The following is a 17,748-nucleotide window of genomic DNA, read 5'->3' as shown; positions in this document are numbered from 1 at the left end:
AAAGGCAGAAAATAACTGCCCATGAATTGAGGAGAATCAAGCGTGAAGCTGCCAAGATGCCATTTACCACCAGTTTGTCCATATTTCAGAGCTGCAACGTTACTGGAGTATCAAGAAGCACAAGGTGTGCCAAACTCAGGGACAGGCCAAGGTAAGGAAGGCTGAAAACCACCACCTCTGACCAAGAAACAGAAGATAAAACCTCAAGACTGGGCCAAGAAATATCTGAAGACTGATTTTTCCCAGGTTTTATGGACTGATGAAATGAGAGTGACTCTTGATGGGCAGATGGATGGGCCAGAGGCTGGATCAGTAAAGGGCAGAGAGCTCCACTCCGACTCAGACGCCAGCAAGGTGGAGGTGGGCACTGGTATGGGCTGGGATCAGCAAAGATCAACTTGTGGGACCTTTTCGGGTTGAGGATGGAGGAAGCTCAACTCCCAGACCTACTGCCAGTTTCTGGAAGACAACTTCTTCAAGCAGTGGTACAGGAAGAAGTCGCTATCGCTCAAGAAAAACATGATTTTCATGCAGGACAATGCTCCATCACATGCATCCAACTACTCCACAGCGTGGCTGGCCAGTAAAGGTCTAAATGATGAAAAAATAATGACATGGCCATCTTGTTCACCTGATCTGAACCCCATAGAGAACCTGTGGTCCCTCATAAAATGTGAGATCTACAGGGAGGGAAAACAGTGCACCTCTGGGAGCAGTGTCTGGACGCTGTGGTGTCTGGAGGCTGTAGTGTCTGGAGGCTGTGGTGGCTGGAGGCTGTGGTGTCTGGAGGCTGTGGTGGCTGCTGCACGCAATGTGGAGCGTAAACAGATCAAGCAATGACAGAATCTATGGATGGTCGCTGCTGAGGGTCATCAGAAAGAAAGGGGGCGATATTAGGCACTCATTTTTTGGGTTTTGTTTTTGCATGTCAGAAATGTTTATTTCTACATGTTGTGCAGTTATATTGGTTTACCTGGAGAAAATAAACAAGTGAGATGGGAATAGATTTGGTTTTAATTAAATTGCCTAATAATTATGCACAGTAATAGTCCTTTGGGCTGATTGAGAACATAGTTGTTGATCAATAATAAAAAAAATCCCCTAAAATACAACTTGCCTAATAATTCTGCACACGGTGTATATTCAGAATATAATTGGGTATTGATTATTTTGTTTTGTTCTATGCAGTGGCTTAACTAGAGTTTGATGGGCCCTGGTGCAAAATTTGGACCGGGGCCCCCCTCCACGTACACCGACACTAAAGGTACGGGATAATGACACTGACACTCGGGGTACAGAATCATGACGCTGACACTTGGCTCTTACTCTCAGCACCCAGCTTTCCCATGATCTGATAGCCATCTTGTCCTCGGCACCCAGCTTTCCCATATCAGAGCATGGGAAAGCTGGGTGCTGAGAGATGTATAGCAGAGCATGGGAAAGCTGGATGCTGATGGAAAGAGCCTTTTTCCCTCAGCACAAAACATTTCCATCCCATGCTTGTATCTTTGTCCCCCCTAATATATAGTTCTCCAAATACTATAATGGCCCCCACATAGCCTTCCATATAGTATAAAGGGTCCCACATAACCGTTCATATATTAGAATGCACCCACATAGTCCTCCATGTATTATAATGCATTTCCAATAGTCCTCCATGTTTTATAACGCACCCCCATAGTCCATGTATAAGGTAGCCTCCATAGTCCTATATGTATTATAATGCAGCCACATAAATCATCATATTGTATTATGCAGCCCCATATTCCTCCATGTATAATGCACCTCTAGTCCATGTATAAGGTGTCCTTCATGTTTATTATGCAGTCCCATAGACCTCCATGTATCATGCAGCCAGCACCCCCAGGTCCTCCATGTATCATGCAGCCAGCACCCCCAGGTCCCCCATGTATCATGCAGCCAGCTCCCCCAGGGCTTCCATGTATCATGCAGCCAGCCCCCCCAGGGCTTCCATGTATCATTCAGCCAGCATCCCCAGGTCCTCCATGTATCATGCAGCCAGCCCCCCTAGGTCCTCCATGTATCATGCAGCCAGCCCCCCCAGGGCTTCCATGTGTCATGCAGCGAGCCCCCCCCAGGGCTTCCATGTGTCATGCAGCGAGCCCCCCCAGGGCTTCCATGTGTCATGCAGTGAGCACCCCCAGGGCTTCCATGTGTCATGCAGCGAGCACCCCCAGGGCTTCCATGTGTCATGCAGCGAGCCCCCCCAGGGCTTCCATGTGTCATGCAGTGAGCACCCCCAGGGCTTCCATGTGTCATGCAGCGAGCACCCCCAGGGCTTCCATGTGTCATGCAGCGAGCCCCCCCCCCGCCGGGCCTCCATGTATCATGCAGCGAGCACCCCCAGGGCCTCCATGTGTCATGCAGCGAGCACCCCCAGGGCCTCCATGTGTCATGCAGCGAGCACCCCCAGGGCCTCCATGTGTCATGCAGCGAGCACCCCCAGGGCTTCCATGTGTCATGCAGCGAGCACCCCCAGGGCCTCCGTGTGTCATGCAGCGAGCACCCCCAGGGCTTCCATGTGTCATGCAGCGAGCACCCCCAGGGCCTCCGTGTGTCATGCAGCGAGCACCCTCAGGGCCTCCATGTGTCATGTAGCGAGCACCCCCAGGGCCTCCATGTGTCATGTAGCGAGCACCCCCAGGGCCTCCATGTGTCATGCAGCGAGCACCCCCAGGGCTTCCATGTGTCATGCAGCGAGCCCCCCCCCGGGCCTCCATGTATCATGCAGCGAGCACCCCCAGGGCTTCCATGTGTCATACAGCGAGCACCCCCCCCGGGCCTCCATGTATCATGCAGCGAGCACCCCCAGGGCCTCCATGTGTCATGCAGCGAGCACCCCCAGGGCCTCCATGTGTCATGCAGCGAGCACCCCCAGGGCCTCCATGTGTCATTTAGCGAGCACCCCCAGGGCCTCCATGTGTCATGCAGTGAGCACCCCCAGGGCTTCCATGTGTCATGCAGCGAGCACCCCCAGGGCCTCCATGTGTCATGCAGCGAGCACCCCCAGGGCTTCCATGTGTCATGCAGCGAGCCCCCCCCCGGGCCTCCATGTATCATGCAGCGAGCACCCCCAGGGCTTCCATGTGTCATGCAGCGAGCCCCCCCCCGGGCCTCCATGTATCATGCAGCGAGCACCCCCAGGGCCTCCATGTGTCATGCAGCGAGCACCCCCAGGGCCTCCATGTGTCATGCAGCGAGCACCCCCAGGGCTTCCATGTGTCATGCTGCGAGCACCCCCAGGGCCTCCATGTGTCATGCAGCGAGCACCCCCAGGGCCTCCATGTGTCATGCTGCGAGCACCCCCAGGGCCTCCATGTGTCATGCAGCGAGCACCCCCAGGGCCTCCATGTGTCATGCAGCGAGCACCCCCAGGGCCTCCATGTGTCATGCTGCGAGCACCCCCAGGGCCTCCATGTGTCATGCAGCGAGCACCCCCAGGGCCTCCATGTGTCATGCAGCGAGTACCCCTAGGTCCTCCATGTATCATGCAGCCAGCAAAATAAAAAAACAAGTACAAAACATTTCCATCCCATGCTTGTATCTTTGTCCCCCCTAATATATAGTTCTCCAAATACTATAATGGCCCCCACATAGCCTTCCATATAGTATAAAGGGTCCCACATAACCGTTCATATATTAGAATGCACCCACATAGTCCTCCATGTATTATAATGCATTTCCAATAGTCCTCCATGTTTTATAACGCACCCCCATAGTCCATGTATAAGGTAGCCTCCATAGTCCTATATGTATTATAATGCAGCCACATAAATCATCATATTGTATTATGCAGCCCCATATTCCTCCATGTATAATGCACCTCTAGTCCATGTATAAGGTGTCCTTCATGTTTATTATGCAGTCCCATAGACCTCCATGTATCATGCAGCCAGCACCCCCAGGTCCTCCATGTATCATGCAGCCAGCACCCCCAGGTCCCCCATGTATCATGCAGCCAGCTCCCCCAGGGCTTCCATGTATCATGCAGCCAGCCCCCCCAGGGCTTCCATGTATCATTCAGCCAGCATCCCCAGGTCCTCCATGTATCATGCAGCCAGCCCCCCTAGGTCCTCCATGTATCATGCAGCCAGCCCCCCCAGGGCTTCCATGTGTCATGCAGCGAGCCCCCCCCAGGGCTTCCATGTGTCATGCAGCGAGCCCCCCCAGGGCTTCCATGTGTCATGCAGTGAGCACCCCCAGGGCTTCCATGTGTCATGCAGCGAGCACCCCCAGGGCTTCCATGTGTCATGCTGCGAGCACCCCCAGGGCCTCCATGTGTCATGCAGCGAGCACCCCCAGGGCCTCCATGTGTCATGCTGCGAGCACCCCCAGGGCCTCCATGTGTCATGCTGCGAGCACCCCCAGGGCCTCCATGTGTCATGCAGCGAGCACCCCCAGGGCCTCCATGTGTCATGCAGCGAGCACCCCTAGGTCCTCCATGTATCATGCAGCCAGCAAAATAAAAAAACAAGTACCTCTCTTCTCCTTCCGACCCCTGCGACCGCGGTAGTTACGCCCCTGCCCCCATATGTCACACACCCTGCTCCCCATACAGCCTGCACCCCCCATATCACACACACTACACCCCCATATGTCACACACCCTGCCCCACATATCTCACCCTGCCTGTACCCCAACTTACCCCTCTCAAATACTCTGCACCCCTTCACATCCTTCTGTCACAGTCTGCAGCCCTCATATGCCACTCACCCTGCAGCCCCTCCCCCTCATGTCCCCTCTTCTCTCATTACCAGTCATGTGTACAAATCTCTGTCTCCTCCCACACAGTCACATGGGCGTGACATCATCGCAGGTCCTGGCAGGATGGATTCCGTCTTCTGTGCAGGAGCGCTTCTGCTCTGCTGCAGGTCAGAAACGCCTGGTGGCCTCTCCAGGTCAGGGGCCCCTCTACTGACACCAGCCCCCCTGACTCACAGGCCGGCCCCCTGACGGTCGCGTAGTCGGCCACTACACAGCGCATCTCCTCTCTTACAGAGAGGAGCCGGCTCTGCAGAGCGGCTGCCGGCCCCTATAACCCTGCGGGCCCAGTCGCAGTGGCGACCTCTACGACCGCGGTCGTTACGCCCCTGGTTCTATGTATTTATTTTATTTGCTAATGAATTTGCTACTCGTCCCTCCTCTTTTTCTCCACTTTCCCTCCTCTTCCTGTATATATATATATATATATATACTGTTTGTTTGGGGGGCTGTGTGATATATGGGCTATGATTAGTCACTGGTTAGGTGGGATGCGTCATCCAGGTGATTGTATATTCTATTTTTTATGATCTTTTGTTTTCTCTTTGCGCCGTGTTTTTAATGGATTCCTAATAAATGTGATTTTTTTTTGGGATCTAGGATTCCTGGATTCCTCCTATTTTTGTATGGCCGCAGCCTGACCCTCCTGCACAGCATTGGATCCATCCGGATCATTCCCAATGTCAAATTATAAATAATAAAAACATCATAAAAATATCATTTCTCTGAACTTCTGAACTCCGCAGAGACGACTGCAGCGATTATTTCATTATTCATGAAGTGCACAATTATTATCTGCATCAGAGAGAAAATGCTGCAGCCCAGAGCCGGGGATGGAGGGGAGACGTCGGCAGCAATATACCATGTGCGATATCCATGGGGTCAGCCCGGGGGGCGGGGGGGGGGGGCAGGGGGGCACTGACACAATATACAGTGTGAGATGTAATCCGTGAGCTCAGGGGTGAAGAGAGCACTGTAGATAAATATATATAGCCATCTATACCCAGGAGCCGGGAAACACCTTCATTACAAGGTGCGTGCATAACTATTCACCCCCATCACCACCGCTGATCATTAGTCACATACAGATCACTGGAGATCTACACATTTCCAGTGATTACAGCAGGATATAAATCTGAATGAGACATGAACAATAATGATAAGTAATGAAATCCATGTTATGGTGACCACAAAGTCCCGGTCAGGAGGTGGAGACGAGGGACGTCACCAGATATTGAGCGCGGATAAGTCAATCACTAAAGGATGCAAGTAATATGCACATCTGCCTCAATGCAGGGGGTCACGGGGGAGGTGTTTTTTCCTAGAGGCCTGGTGCTGGCTAGTGAGCGGAGCGTATGACGTGTACGGTGACAGGGAAGGGAAGAGTAACCCTGTGGCTAGGGAAGGGGGAGACGGTGACCCCCTGACCAAACCTACCTCTGGCTCCTGGCTCCCCAGACCACCCTAGATAGGTTCTGCACCTATGCGCTGAGCCGGATACCTCACCCTAGTACTTGGCCCTAGATAAGGAACGGATGGGATGAGCGCTTAGTTAACCCCACTAAGTTCTATAGAATCTCAGGGAGCACACACCGGAAAAAGCATATGAATAATTTATCTCCAGGAAGACTCAGAGAGAGGTACAGTAACAAATAACAACGTACCTTCAGATGGATACAAGCTGACTGCTTGGGTGTCTATAGGTTTTTAACTCTATCACCAACAAAGACTACGGGGGATTGATAGTATTTAAGGACACCAAGGAAATGTGCCTATTTCCAGCCTCAGGACAGCGAGACACAAGTCACACATTTTTCCTTAATAGTGAGACATGTATATCAGCCGATAATTAATAACTAGCTGAGGGAAGACAATAGACCCATCATGTTTCCTAGTTATGTATAGACAAAATCATCACAGGAAACATGATGATAATATCCTGTGCATGGGACGCTCAGAGGCAGAGATATGGGGAAAACTCCCATATAATAATTCTCTGGTACCTGAAGGCACATCCCATGTTCAGCCCTGTCATAAGTTACCAGGTGGGCGGTATGTGGGAGGTACATGGGTTCATAGAAAACCAGAGCGGACATTTTGGAGGTGGTTCTTCTCAGAGAGGTCACGTCCAGTAAATGTGTGGGGAGTCCCAAGGAAACCAGTGGCTCCCCAGCGCCTCCCCTGTGCCAAGCCAGCACCAGGCCTTGTCGAAAGGAATGAGTAACTGATTCATATGTATATATGCTTGCAACTAGCTCTTCCTCAAATCCTCACTTCTGACCATAATATTTGTAAATTCTTCTTGTGTTATCTAGTGTGCCATTAAGGTGATTAAATATATAATTTAATCTCGAGTTGTTCTTTTACCTCAATCCCCGAATTTCATATCCGTAAGCTCGGTTTAATATTACTGGGCTTGTTTCTGGCCCACTATAATCCTGCTTACGGACCAGGCTTGTATCTAACAAAGAACTGGTGGCTGACTATTGGGCTAGCCGGGCCCTGTTTTAGAGGGGCTAGTGAGAAGGGTCTGTCGGCCTGTCGGGGTTGTGAGTGGGGTGTCGCACCGGAGGATGCGTGGTCCGCTCTGTCTCCTTCCCTGTGTCTTCCTGTGCCCACGTGGACAGGGGGTGTCAGTGTAACACTGCACCAAGCTGACCTTACGTACCCCCTACATTGACCCATAGGGGCACTATATATTCAGGTAAAAACTGAGATTTGGACCATAAGATCTGCTAAATACTCTCCATCTATATCCCGAGCTGATATACAGCAGATCTATGATGGAGGAGGGGCTGCGCATGTCGGTCCATGTCCTGATGAGGACTATTAGTTTATGGTGACGACATTTTGCCGATCACAACTTGTGGCAATTTCCCTGGGCGCTGAGCCTCCAGCAGTCGTGAAGTGAACATTTAGGAGGCGATCTCCCCTGTGTATCCCTCGTCAGGCGTCTCTCCAGCACAGTCACATGCTGTGATAATCCAGGCACCCCCTGCGCTGCACAGGTGGCGTCTCTCCATTTCTCTGCATTATCACAATCCACGGGACGGGTTTGTTTACAGGAAGATGTTAAAATGCTGCAATTTCCTCTATTTCTAATATTTACCAATTACCATAAATGTAAAAAAAAATCATCATCATCATCATCACCAGATGTGGAGCAAGGGCGTCATCTGCTGGACAGTGGGGTGTCCTGCAACTGAAACCTTTCATGTAAACAAGGATGAGATGTATGCGCTGCTTAACGGGGCTGGAATAAAATGTGGACAGAACGGATATTCACAGAGAAAATATCAAGACGACAGTTCCACCGGTGCTTATATTACAGTGGCAAGAGGTGCAGCAGCGCTCCGCTGGCACTGTGCGGAAAGCAAGAGGTGCAGCAGTGCTCCGCCGGCACTGTGCGGAAAGCAAGAGGTGCAGCAGCGCTCCATGAACACTGTGTAGAAAGCAAAGGGTGCAGCAGCGCTCCATGAACACTGTGTGGAAAGCAAGAGGTGCAGCAGTGCTCCACTGGCATTGTGCGGAAAGCAAGAGGTGCAGCAGTGCTCCGCCGGCACTGTGTGGAAAGCAAGAGGTGCAGCAGCACTCCGCCGCCACTGTGTGGAAAGCAAGAGGTGCAGCAGCGCTCTGCTAGCACTGTGTGGAAAGAAAGAGGTGCACCAGCACTGCACCAGCACTGTGCAGAAAGCAAGAGGTACAGCTGCGCTCTGCCGGCCCTGTGTAGAAAACAAGAGTTGCAGCAGCGCTCTGCTGGCACTGTGCGAAAACCAAGAGGTGCAGCAATGCTCAGACAGCACTGTGCGGAGAGCAAGAGGTACAGCAGCGCTCTGTTGGCCCTGTGCAGAAAGCAAGCGGTGCAGCAGTGCTTCACCTGCACTGTGTAGAAAGCAAGAAATGCAGCAGCGCTCCGTGAACACTGAGCGGAAAGCAAAAGGTGCAGCAGTGCTCCGTGAACAGGTGGAGACCCCGATGAAGACGATAACCTGAAGTCAGGTGGAGACCCCGATGAAGACGATAACCTGAAGTCAGGTGGAGACCCCGATGAAGACGATAACCTGAAGTCAGGTGGAGACCCCGATGAGGACGACTAGCTGCAGATGAGCTTCTCTGAGACGGTGAATGACAGTTTGTCTAGAAATTCTATGGTTATGCACAGATTCTTGCAGCCGCTGTCCGAGTGGCCAGTCTTGGAGGTGAAGATGCTGGATGTGGAGGTCCTGGGCTGGTGTGGCCACACATGGTCTGTGGTTGTGAGGCCGGTTGGATGTTCTGCCAAATTCTCTGAAACGCCTTTGGAGACGACTTATGGTAGAGAAAGGAACATTCAATTCACAGACAACAGCTCTGGTGACATTCCTGCAGTCAGCAGCCACCTGCACAAGCCACCAAAACCTGTGGCATTGTGCTGTGGGATAAAACAGCACATTTTAGAGTGGCCTTTTATTGTGGGCACCCTAAGGCACACTTGTGCAATAAACATGCTGGCCAGCCTAAATTGCATCTGTGCAATAAACATTCTGGCCAGCCTAAAGTGCACCTGTGCAATAACCATGCTGGTCAGCCTAATACACACCTGTGCAATAACCATGCTGGCTAGCCTAAAGTGCACCTGTGCAATAACCATGCCTGCCAGCCTAAGATGCACCTGTGCAATAACCAAACTGGCCAGCCTAAAGTGCACCTATGCAATAACCATACTGGCCAGCCTAAAGTGCACCTGTGCAATAACCATGCTGGCCAGCCTAAAGTGCACTTGTGCAATAACCATGCTGGCCAGCCTAACGTGCACCTGTGCAATAACCATGCTGGCCAGCCTAAGATGCACCTGTGCAATAACCATGCTGGCCAGCCAAAGCTGCACCTCTGCAATAACCATGCTGGCCAGCCTAAGATACACCTGTGCAATAACCATACTGGCCAGCATAAGGCACACCTGTTCAATAATCATGCTGGCCAGCCTAAGGCACACCTGTGCAATAACCATACTGGCCAGCATAAGGCACACCTGTTCAATAATCATGCTGGCCAGCCTAAGGCACACCTGTGCAATAATCATGCTGTCTAATCAGCATCTTGTTATTCCACACCTTTGAGGTGGATGAATTATCTCTGCAGGGAAGAAACATTCACTAACACAGATTAAGACAAACATGTGAACAATATTTGAGAGGAAAAGGCCTTTTGTGCAGATAGAAAGAGTCTTTGATCTTTGAGTTCAGCTCATCAAAAATGGCAGAAAAACAAAAGTGTTGTGTTTATATTTTTGATCAGTGTATACATCCAGTGTCAGACTGGGGCGGCGGGGTCCCATCAGTAACTGACTCTGGGGGTCACTGATCACCTACATGAAAATATTAGTCACATATTTACCTCTGCTTTATATAATAATGTACTGGGGAGCTTGTAAAATGACTGAATGAGTGAAACAAGTGTATTGTGCCAACTACTGATCATGTTGGGGCTAAGTGACGTTCTACTGGAAAGGGGCCCACCAGAGGATTCTCCGGTTCCACTGCTGGCCATTCCAAGTCTGTATATATTTCAGCTTTGGAAAAGATAGACCAAAAGAAAGCTATGGTTTTGCCTACAGGTAGAAATAACACAAGACTATTAGTGATGCTCCAGCCCTACATTTATCTATCGTGTCCTCCGCAGCAAAAAATTAAAAGTCTTATGCTTTATGTAATGTGTTTTAAAGAACTATGGACACTTACAAAGGCATTTGTGTAATGAGATGTAAGGATTTGTGGATAAAAGTCATTTTTGCAGTGTATACATAGCCTTAGCACACAAAAATGACCAGTTTTATGTGAACCTTGCAGCCAGCGTCAAGGCGTATCTCTCTTTGCTGGGTCTCGAGGTGAAAAAAACTCCAATTTTATGGGTGGGCATGAACCTGCTAATTGTCTGCTGGGCTCACATAAAGCTGGTAAGAAAGAAATGCTCAGCAGAATACAAGACTGATGGCACGTCCTAACAGACAAGTGTGAACAGGTGCATACTGAACAAAAAACTGTTGTGAACGTCGACTGTGGTGGTGCTGTTCTGAAGCTCCCTCTGGTGGCCAGGAATGGGATTGGAGCTATTATGAGCTATTGACTCAGACAGGTGTCAGTGTTAATTAGGAATTGGGGAAGTCCTATTGCAGACAAGGCTGGTCTATATAGGAGACCACTTTCAGCCCGGCTGTTGCCGGTTATAATTGTATATTCCTTGGTCTCTGTTCCTAGCCTGCAGCTTTGTCCATCCCTGTATCCCTGAGCAAGACTTCTACAGATAAGTTTCAGTTTTGCCTTGCTTTCTGGTTTACACCTTTTGGTGCTGTTTTTCCTTGTTTTGCTATATATCTGTTTTCTTGCAGGTGAAGCTTGGTTTCATTTGTGCTGTGAACATGGGGGTTTTCCCTGTGCTGGCTTTCCTGCAAGAAAAGGGATTTTCTCCCTGTCTGATTTGATTATTTGTTTTTCTACATTTTGTGTTCTTTTGGTATTTTTGTTCTCCCATTGTTAACAGGGGTACCTAGTATACTGGGGGTGAGGTCATATGATCTCAAGGGCCTTTTTTCTACCAGGAGTTTGGTATTTTGCTATAGGGATTTTGTACTGACCACAATCAGTTTCCTTTCCTGTCCTTTGTATCTAGTTAGTTGGGCCTCGCCTTTGCTAATCCTGTTTTTCCTATCTGAGTATTGTGTTTTTTTCTATATCACGGTAATCTTTACATGTGGGGGGCTACCTACTCCTTTTGGGGACTGCTCTGAGGCAAGGTAGATTTCCTCACTTCATTCTGTGAGGTGTAGCTAGTTTCTCAGGCTGTGACATGGTGTCTAGGATTTTAGGAACGCTCCACGGCTGCTTCTAGTGTGGTCTGATAGTCAGGGGATTGCGGTCAGTTTAGATTCTAACTACTCCAATGTCTTGGTGTTTTTTCACCTATGGGAGTTTTTTGTAATCTTCCACGGTTACCGGATCATAACAGAGGCATACTCTAACAAATATACAGCTGCACTTTGAAACACTAAGCCATGCAAACATTGAATACAGGAATTTGGACATGTATTACTGCTAAGGAAATAAATATAAAAATTGAGACATTTAGGGCATAAAAAAGGCCAGTTTTATTCAATGTCTAGCAAGGAGAAAGGACGGGACTCAGCACCAATTCCAGGATAGCAAAAATATAAATCCAACGAAAAACAGTTGGAATATAGATAAGTCCTTAATCATAAGCATCCTGCTTATGATTAAGGACTTATCTATATTCCAACTGTCCGAAACGCGTCAAGCCATGATGTTTTCATGGAACCGATGATGTTTTTCTTGGATTTTTAATCATTGAATAAAGTTTCTACACTTTTATATATGTTTCGTTGGATTTATATTTTTGCTATCCTGGAATTGGTGCTGAGTCCCGTCCTTTCTCCTTGCTATTGCCTCTACGGACCTGCCTGTCCGGTGGACATCCTGCATCCCACCTGAACTGAGCGGATACATATACGGGTGAGCTGAATAATTTTTTTTTTTTTTTCTTCGTTTATTCAATGTCTGCATGTCTTGACTTTTCAGAGTGCAGCTGTATATACAGTTAGGTCCAGAAATATTTGGACAGTGACACAATTTTGGCGAGTTGGGCTCTGCATGCCACCACATTGGATTTGAAATGAAACCTCTACAACAGAATTCAAGTGCAGATTGTAACGTTTAATTTGAAGGTTTGAACAAAAATATCTGATAGAAATTGTAGGAATTGTCACATTTCTTTACAAACACTCCACATTTTAGGAGGTCAAAAGTAATTGGACAAATAAACCAAACCCAAACAAAATATTTTTATTTTCAATATTTTGTTGCGAATCCTTTGGAGGCAATCACTGCCTTAAGTCTGGAACCCATGGACATCACCAAACGCTGGGTTTCCTCCTTCTTAATGCTTTGCCAGGCCTTTACAGCCGCAGCCTTCAGGTCTTGCTTGTTTGTGGGTCTTTCCGTCTTAAGTCTGGATTTGAGCAAGTGAAATGCATGCTCAATTGGGTTAAGATCTGGTGATTGACTTGGCCATTGCAGAATGTTCCACTTTTTTGCACTCATGAACTCCTGGGTAGCTTTGGCTGTATGCTTGGGGTCATTGTCCATCTGTACTATGAAGCGCCGTCCGATCAACTTTGCGGCATTTGTCTGAATCTGGGCTGAAAGTATATCCCGGTACACTTCAGAATTCATCCGGCTACTCTTGTCTGCTGTTATGTCATCAATAAACACAAGTGACCCAGTGCCATTGAAAGCCATGCATGCCCATGCCATCACGTTGCCTCCACCATGTTTTACAGAGGGTGTGGTGTGCCTTGGATCATGTGCCGTTCCCTTTCTTCTCCAGTCTTTCTTCTTCCCATCATTCTGGTACAGGTTGATCTTTGTCTCATCTGTCCATAGAATACTTTTCCAGAACTGAGCTGGCTTCATGAGGTGTTTTTCAGCAAATGTAACTCTGGCCTGTCTATTTTTGGAATTGATGAATGGTTTGCATCTAGATGTGAACCCTTTGTATTTACTTTCATGGAGTCTTCTCTTTACTGTTGACTTAGAGACAGATACACCTACTTCACTGAGAGTGTTCTGGACTTCAGTTGATGTTGTGAACGGGTTCTTCTTCACCAAAGAAAGTATGCGGCGATCATCCACCACTGTTGTCATCCGTGGACGCCCAGGCCTTTTTGAGTTCCCAAGCTCACCAGTCAATTCCTTTTTTCTCAGGATGTACCCGACTGTTGATTTTGCTACTCCAAGCATGTCTGCTATCTCTCTGATGGATTTTTTCTTTTTTTTTCAGCCTCAGGATGTTCTGCTTCACCTCAATTGAGAGTTCCTTAGACCGCATGTTGTCTGGTCACAGCAACAGCTTCCAAATGCAAAACCACACACCTGTAATCAACCCCAGACCTTTTAACTACTTCATTGATTACAGGTTAACGAGGGAGACGCCTTCAGAGTTAATTGCAGCCCTTAGAGTCCCTTGTCCAATTACTTTTGGTCCCTTGAAAAAGAGGAGGCTATGCATTACAGAGCTATGATTCCTAAACCCTTTCTCCGATTTGGATGTGAAAACTCTCATATTGCAGCTGGGAGTGTGCACTTTCAGCCCATATTATATATATATAATTGTATTTCTGAACATTAGTTTTTGTAAACAGCTAAAATAACAAAACTTGTGTCACTGTCCAAATATTTCTGGACCTAACTGTATGTTAGAATACAAATCACTGGTAACTCAGTGCAATGATACATATAGGATGTGGAAGAGAAATAAGTGTAATGGACCAAAGAGAAGAGAAGCTCACTGAATGATCACTGGTAGCTCATTCTGCAGTCTGCTATGTACAGTAATACACAGAGGATGTAGAAGTGAATCCTCCAACATTTATAATATAAACCTATTGCCAAAATGAAAAATATAAAAGCACCTACATAACAACAAAATGCCCTGACGGTTTCCACATCTGCAGAGAGGTGGTTGGTAACTTACGTTGCTGTTTGCACCCTCTCGAGTAAAGACATATAATGTAGGGTCCCTCAGCAGGTGGTGTGAGCTCAGGATTGCTTCTGGGGTCCCCAGGAGGAGCTGAAAGGAGAGAGAATTGTATAACATCATTGTCGTGATAGTTGAGACATCAAAGACATTGTCAGATAGTAGCAGTGAGACAACCGGGCGATACAAGACACCACCGCGTACTATAGGGTGCCTAGCGGGGGCCAGCCAGACTCACCACTGCACCATGTGTCCTGTGCTATGGAGCAATGTGGCACACTAGGACAACTGCCACATTCTGGATGACCTGGATACTTCATGATATAATTACCCAATGTTCATCTACTCTTGTGGAAATGAATTTGCAAAGCTCAAATCCTATTATCCATCTAGCCCTCGTCATCTCCTGCAGCATAAGCCCAAATCACCACGCACCTGGTAGAATGAGTGAAAGTTTCTTTCCCCCGGCTGCTGCTTCAGGACCCGGGACTGGAATGAGAAGACAACGCGTATTGAACTACATTATACGCCAAGATGGAGCTTACATTCCTGTAAGTTTAACAGGTCATGACTCTTCCTCTTACCTTCTCCAAGAGATAGTTATTTATATGTCCTCCAGTTGGGTCTCCCTTGAAGTCAAAATTGATGTCCATGTATTTACCGAATCGACTAGAGTTGTCATTGCGATTGGTTTTAGCATTTCCAAAGGCTTCGAGAACACAATTGGACTTCAGCAGAACATTCTTCACCCTGGAAAAGGGGAGATGTGGACATGAAACTACTCTGCAACTTTAATATACTGTAAATTGTATGGATGGATATTGGGTGGGACCACGATGGGATCAACAACCATGCCTCACAGTAAAGTGTGCTGATTATGAGTCCCAGGAGCCTGGTTGCTGTATTCACCATTATAATGTATGGCTATGAATGCATCTTACTAATTTGAAGATTGTGGAGTCGTGATGAGATTTACAACCATGAGGAGATGTGGAGATCAACCTGCAACTTTAATATAAATGGTATGTAGATGGGAATTGAGGAACAGTGATGGGATCTACAACCATGCCTCAAAGCAACATACACCATATTCCAAATTATTACGCATATTGGATTTAAGTGTCATAGCGATTATTTATTTATTTATTTTTTTCAATGAAACTCATTGATAGTTTTGTGTCTCAGGGTTCTTTGGATCACTGAAATCAATCTCAGATACCGGTGATAATTAGTTTGCCAGGTGAGCCCAATAAAAGGAAAACTGGATGTTCCACAATATTAAGCAGCCACAGTTTTCAAGTAACATGGGAAAGAAACAGGATCACTCTGCTGCCGAAAAGCATCAAATAGTGCAATGCCTTGGACAAGGGTTGAAAACATTAGATATTTCACTAAAACATAAGCGTGATCATGGTACTGTGAAGAGATTTGTGGCTGATTCTGAGCACATACATGTTCGTGCTGATAAAGGCAGAATGAGGAAGGTTTCGACATCGGATCAAGAGAGCAGCTGCTAAAAAGCCATTACAAACCAGCAAACAGATATCTGAAGCTGCTGTTGCCTCTGGAGTCCCTTGAACCTCAAGGTGTAGGATCCTTCAAAGGCTTGCTGTGATGCATAAACCTACTATTCGGCCACCCCTAACCAGGGCTCACAAGCAGAAACGGTTGCAGTGGGCCCAGACATACATGAAGACTAATTTTCAAACAGTCTTGTTTACTGATGAGTGTTGAGAAACCCTGGATGGTCCAGATGGATGGAGTAGTGGATGGTTGGTGGATGGCCACCATGTCCCAACAAGGCTGTGACGTCAGCAAGGAGGTGGAGGAGTCATGTTTTGGGCCGGAACCATGGAGAGACATCTAGTAGGCCTCTTTAGAGTTCCTGAAGGTATGAAAATAACCTCTGCAAAATATATAGAGATTCTAACTGACAACTTTCTTCCATGGCATAAAAAGAAACAAGCCTTCAGGAGCAAAATCATCTTCATGCAGGACAATGCACCATCTCATGCTGCAGAGAATACCTCAGTGTCATTGGCTGCTATGGGCATAAAAGAAGATAAACTCATGGTGTGGCCACCATCTTCCCCTGACCTCGACCCTATAGAGAACCTTTGGAGCATCATTAAGCAAAAGATCAATGAGGGTGGGAGGCAGTTCACATCAAAACAGCAGCTCTTGGAGGCTATTCTGACATCATGCAAAGAAATTCAAGCAGAAACTCCAAAAACTCACAAGTTCAATGGATGCAAGAATTGTGAAGGTGATATCAAAGAAGGGTTACTATGTTAACATTTAACTTGGCCTGTTAGGATGTTCTGGATTTAAATAGCTTTTTATTTCAGTGAATGTGACCTCCTAATGCTGCAAATTCCACAAATGAGCATTTTCAGTTCTATAAAACATATAAAATGATTAGAAACTCTCTTGTGCCTAATAATTTGGAACAGGAAAATTATACTGTTATCATTGGGAAGTTTCTTCAATAAAATTCGATGTATTCTCTAACGGGTGATAACTTTTATTAGACTGACTGTTCTTTGCACCGACCATTTAGGAAAATCAGAGAAAAATATAATTTACATAATAATTTGGAACATGGTGTATGTTGAAATTACGAGGCCTAGGAGCCTGATTGTTCATCGATCACCACTCTAAACATAGCGTTCACCATTATGTTTGCATATGAACGGATCTTAATAATTAGTCTTGTATCAGATGGAGATTGAGGAACTGCGATGGGATCTACAACCATGCCTCAAAGCAACATGTTGCAATTATGAGGCCCAGGAGCCTGAGTGTTCTTCCTTCACCTCTCTAAACATAATGTTCACCATTATAATGTTTGTGTCTGAACGGATCTTACTAATTAGTCCTGTATCAGATGAAGATTGTGGAACAGTGATGGGATCTACAACCAAGCCTCAAAGCAACATGTTGCAATTATGAGGCCCAGGAGCCTGAGTGTTCTTCCTTCACCTCTCTAAACATAATGTTCACCATTATAATGTTTGTGTCTGAACGGATCTTACTAATTAGTCCTGTATCAGATGAAGATTGTGGAACAGTGATGGGATCTACAATCATGCCTCAAAGCAACATGTTGCAGTTATGAGGCCCAGGAGCCTGAGTGTTCATCCATCATCACTCTAAACATAACATTCACCATTATATTGTTTGGATATGAATGGATTTTACTAATTAGTCCTGTATCAGATGAAGATTGCGGAACAGTGATGGGATCTATACCCATGCTACCCAGCAATGTTTTGCAATTATGAGAAGCCTTATGCGCAGACCATCAGCACTCTAAAGATAATATGCACCATTATCATTGGTGCCTTAATAAGATGTGGGTATATGCCACACATATCAAGCACTGAAAGATGGTTAATTGAGTCTAAAAAAAAGGGGCAGAGTGTGGTGCAACCCACT

The 17,748-nt window shown here is 47.1% G+C and overlaps 1 protein-coding gene across 1 annotated transcript in view; it reads right to left on the bottom strand.

Moving 5' to 3' along the window:
• The window catches only part of LOC142243680 (unconventional myosin-Ig-like), a 177,621-nt gene that overhangs the window by 153,812 nt on the left and 6,061 nt on the right, over positions 1 to 17,748 (bottom strand). The window contains exons 4-6 of the mRNA XM_075315827.1: positions 14,895 to 15,060; positions 14,746 to 14,799; positions 14,308 to 14,403 (exon numbers count right to left, since the gene is read on the bottom strand). Coding sequence (XP_075171942.1) covers positions 14,308 to 14,403; positions 14,746 to 14,799; positions 14,895 to 15,060 — 316 coding nt within the window. The remainder of the gene's footprint in view (positions 1 to 14,307; positions 14,404 to 14,745; positions 14,800 to 14,894; positions 15,061 to 17,748) is intronic.

The sequence above is a fragment of the Anomaloglossus baeobatrachus genome, chromosome 6 (assembly GCF_048569485.1).
Source record: "Anomaloglossus baeobatrachus isolate aAnoBae1 chromosome 6, aAnoBae1.hap1, whole genome shotgun sequence".
In the NCBI taxonomy this organism is placed as follows: Eukaryota; Metazoa; Chordata; class Amphibia; order Anura; family Aromobatidae; genus Anomaloglossus; species Anomaloglossus baeobatrachus.
The sequence above is the reverse complement of the archived record's forward strand: the minus strand, read 5'-3'. Positions and strand labels throughout refer to the sequence as shown.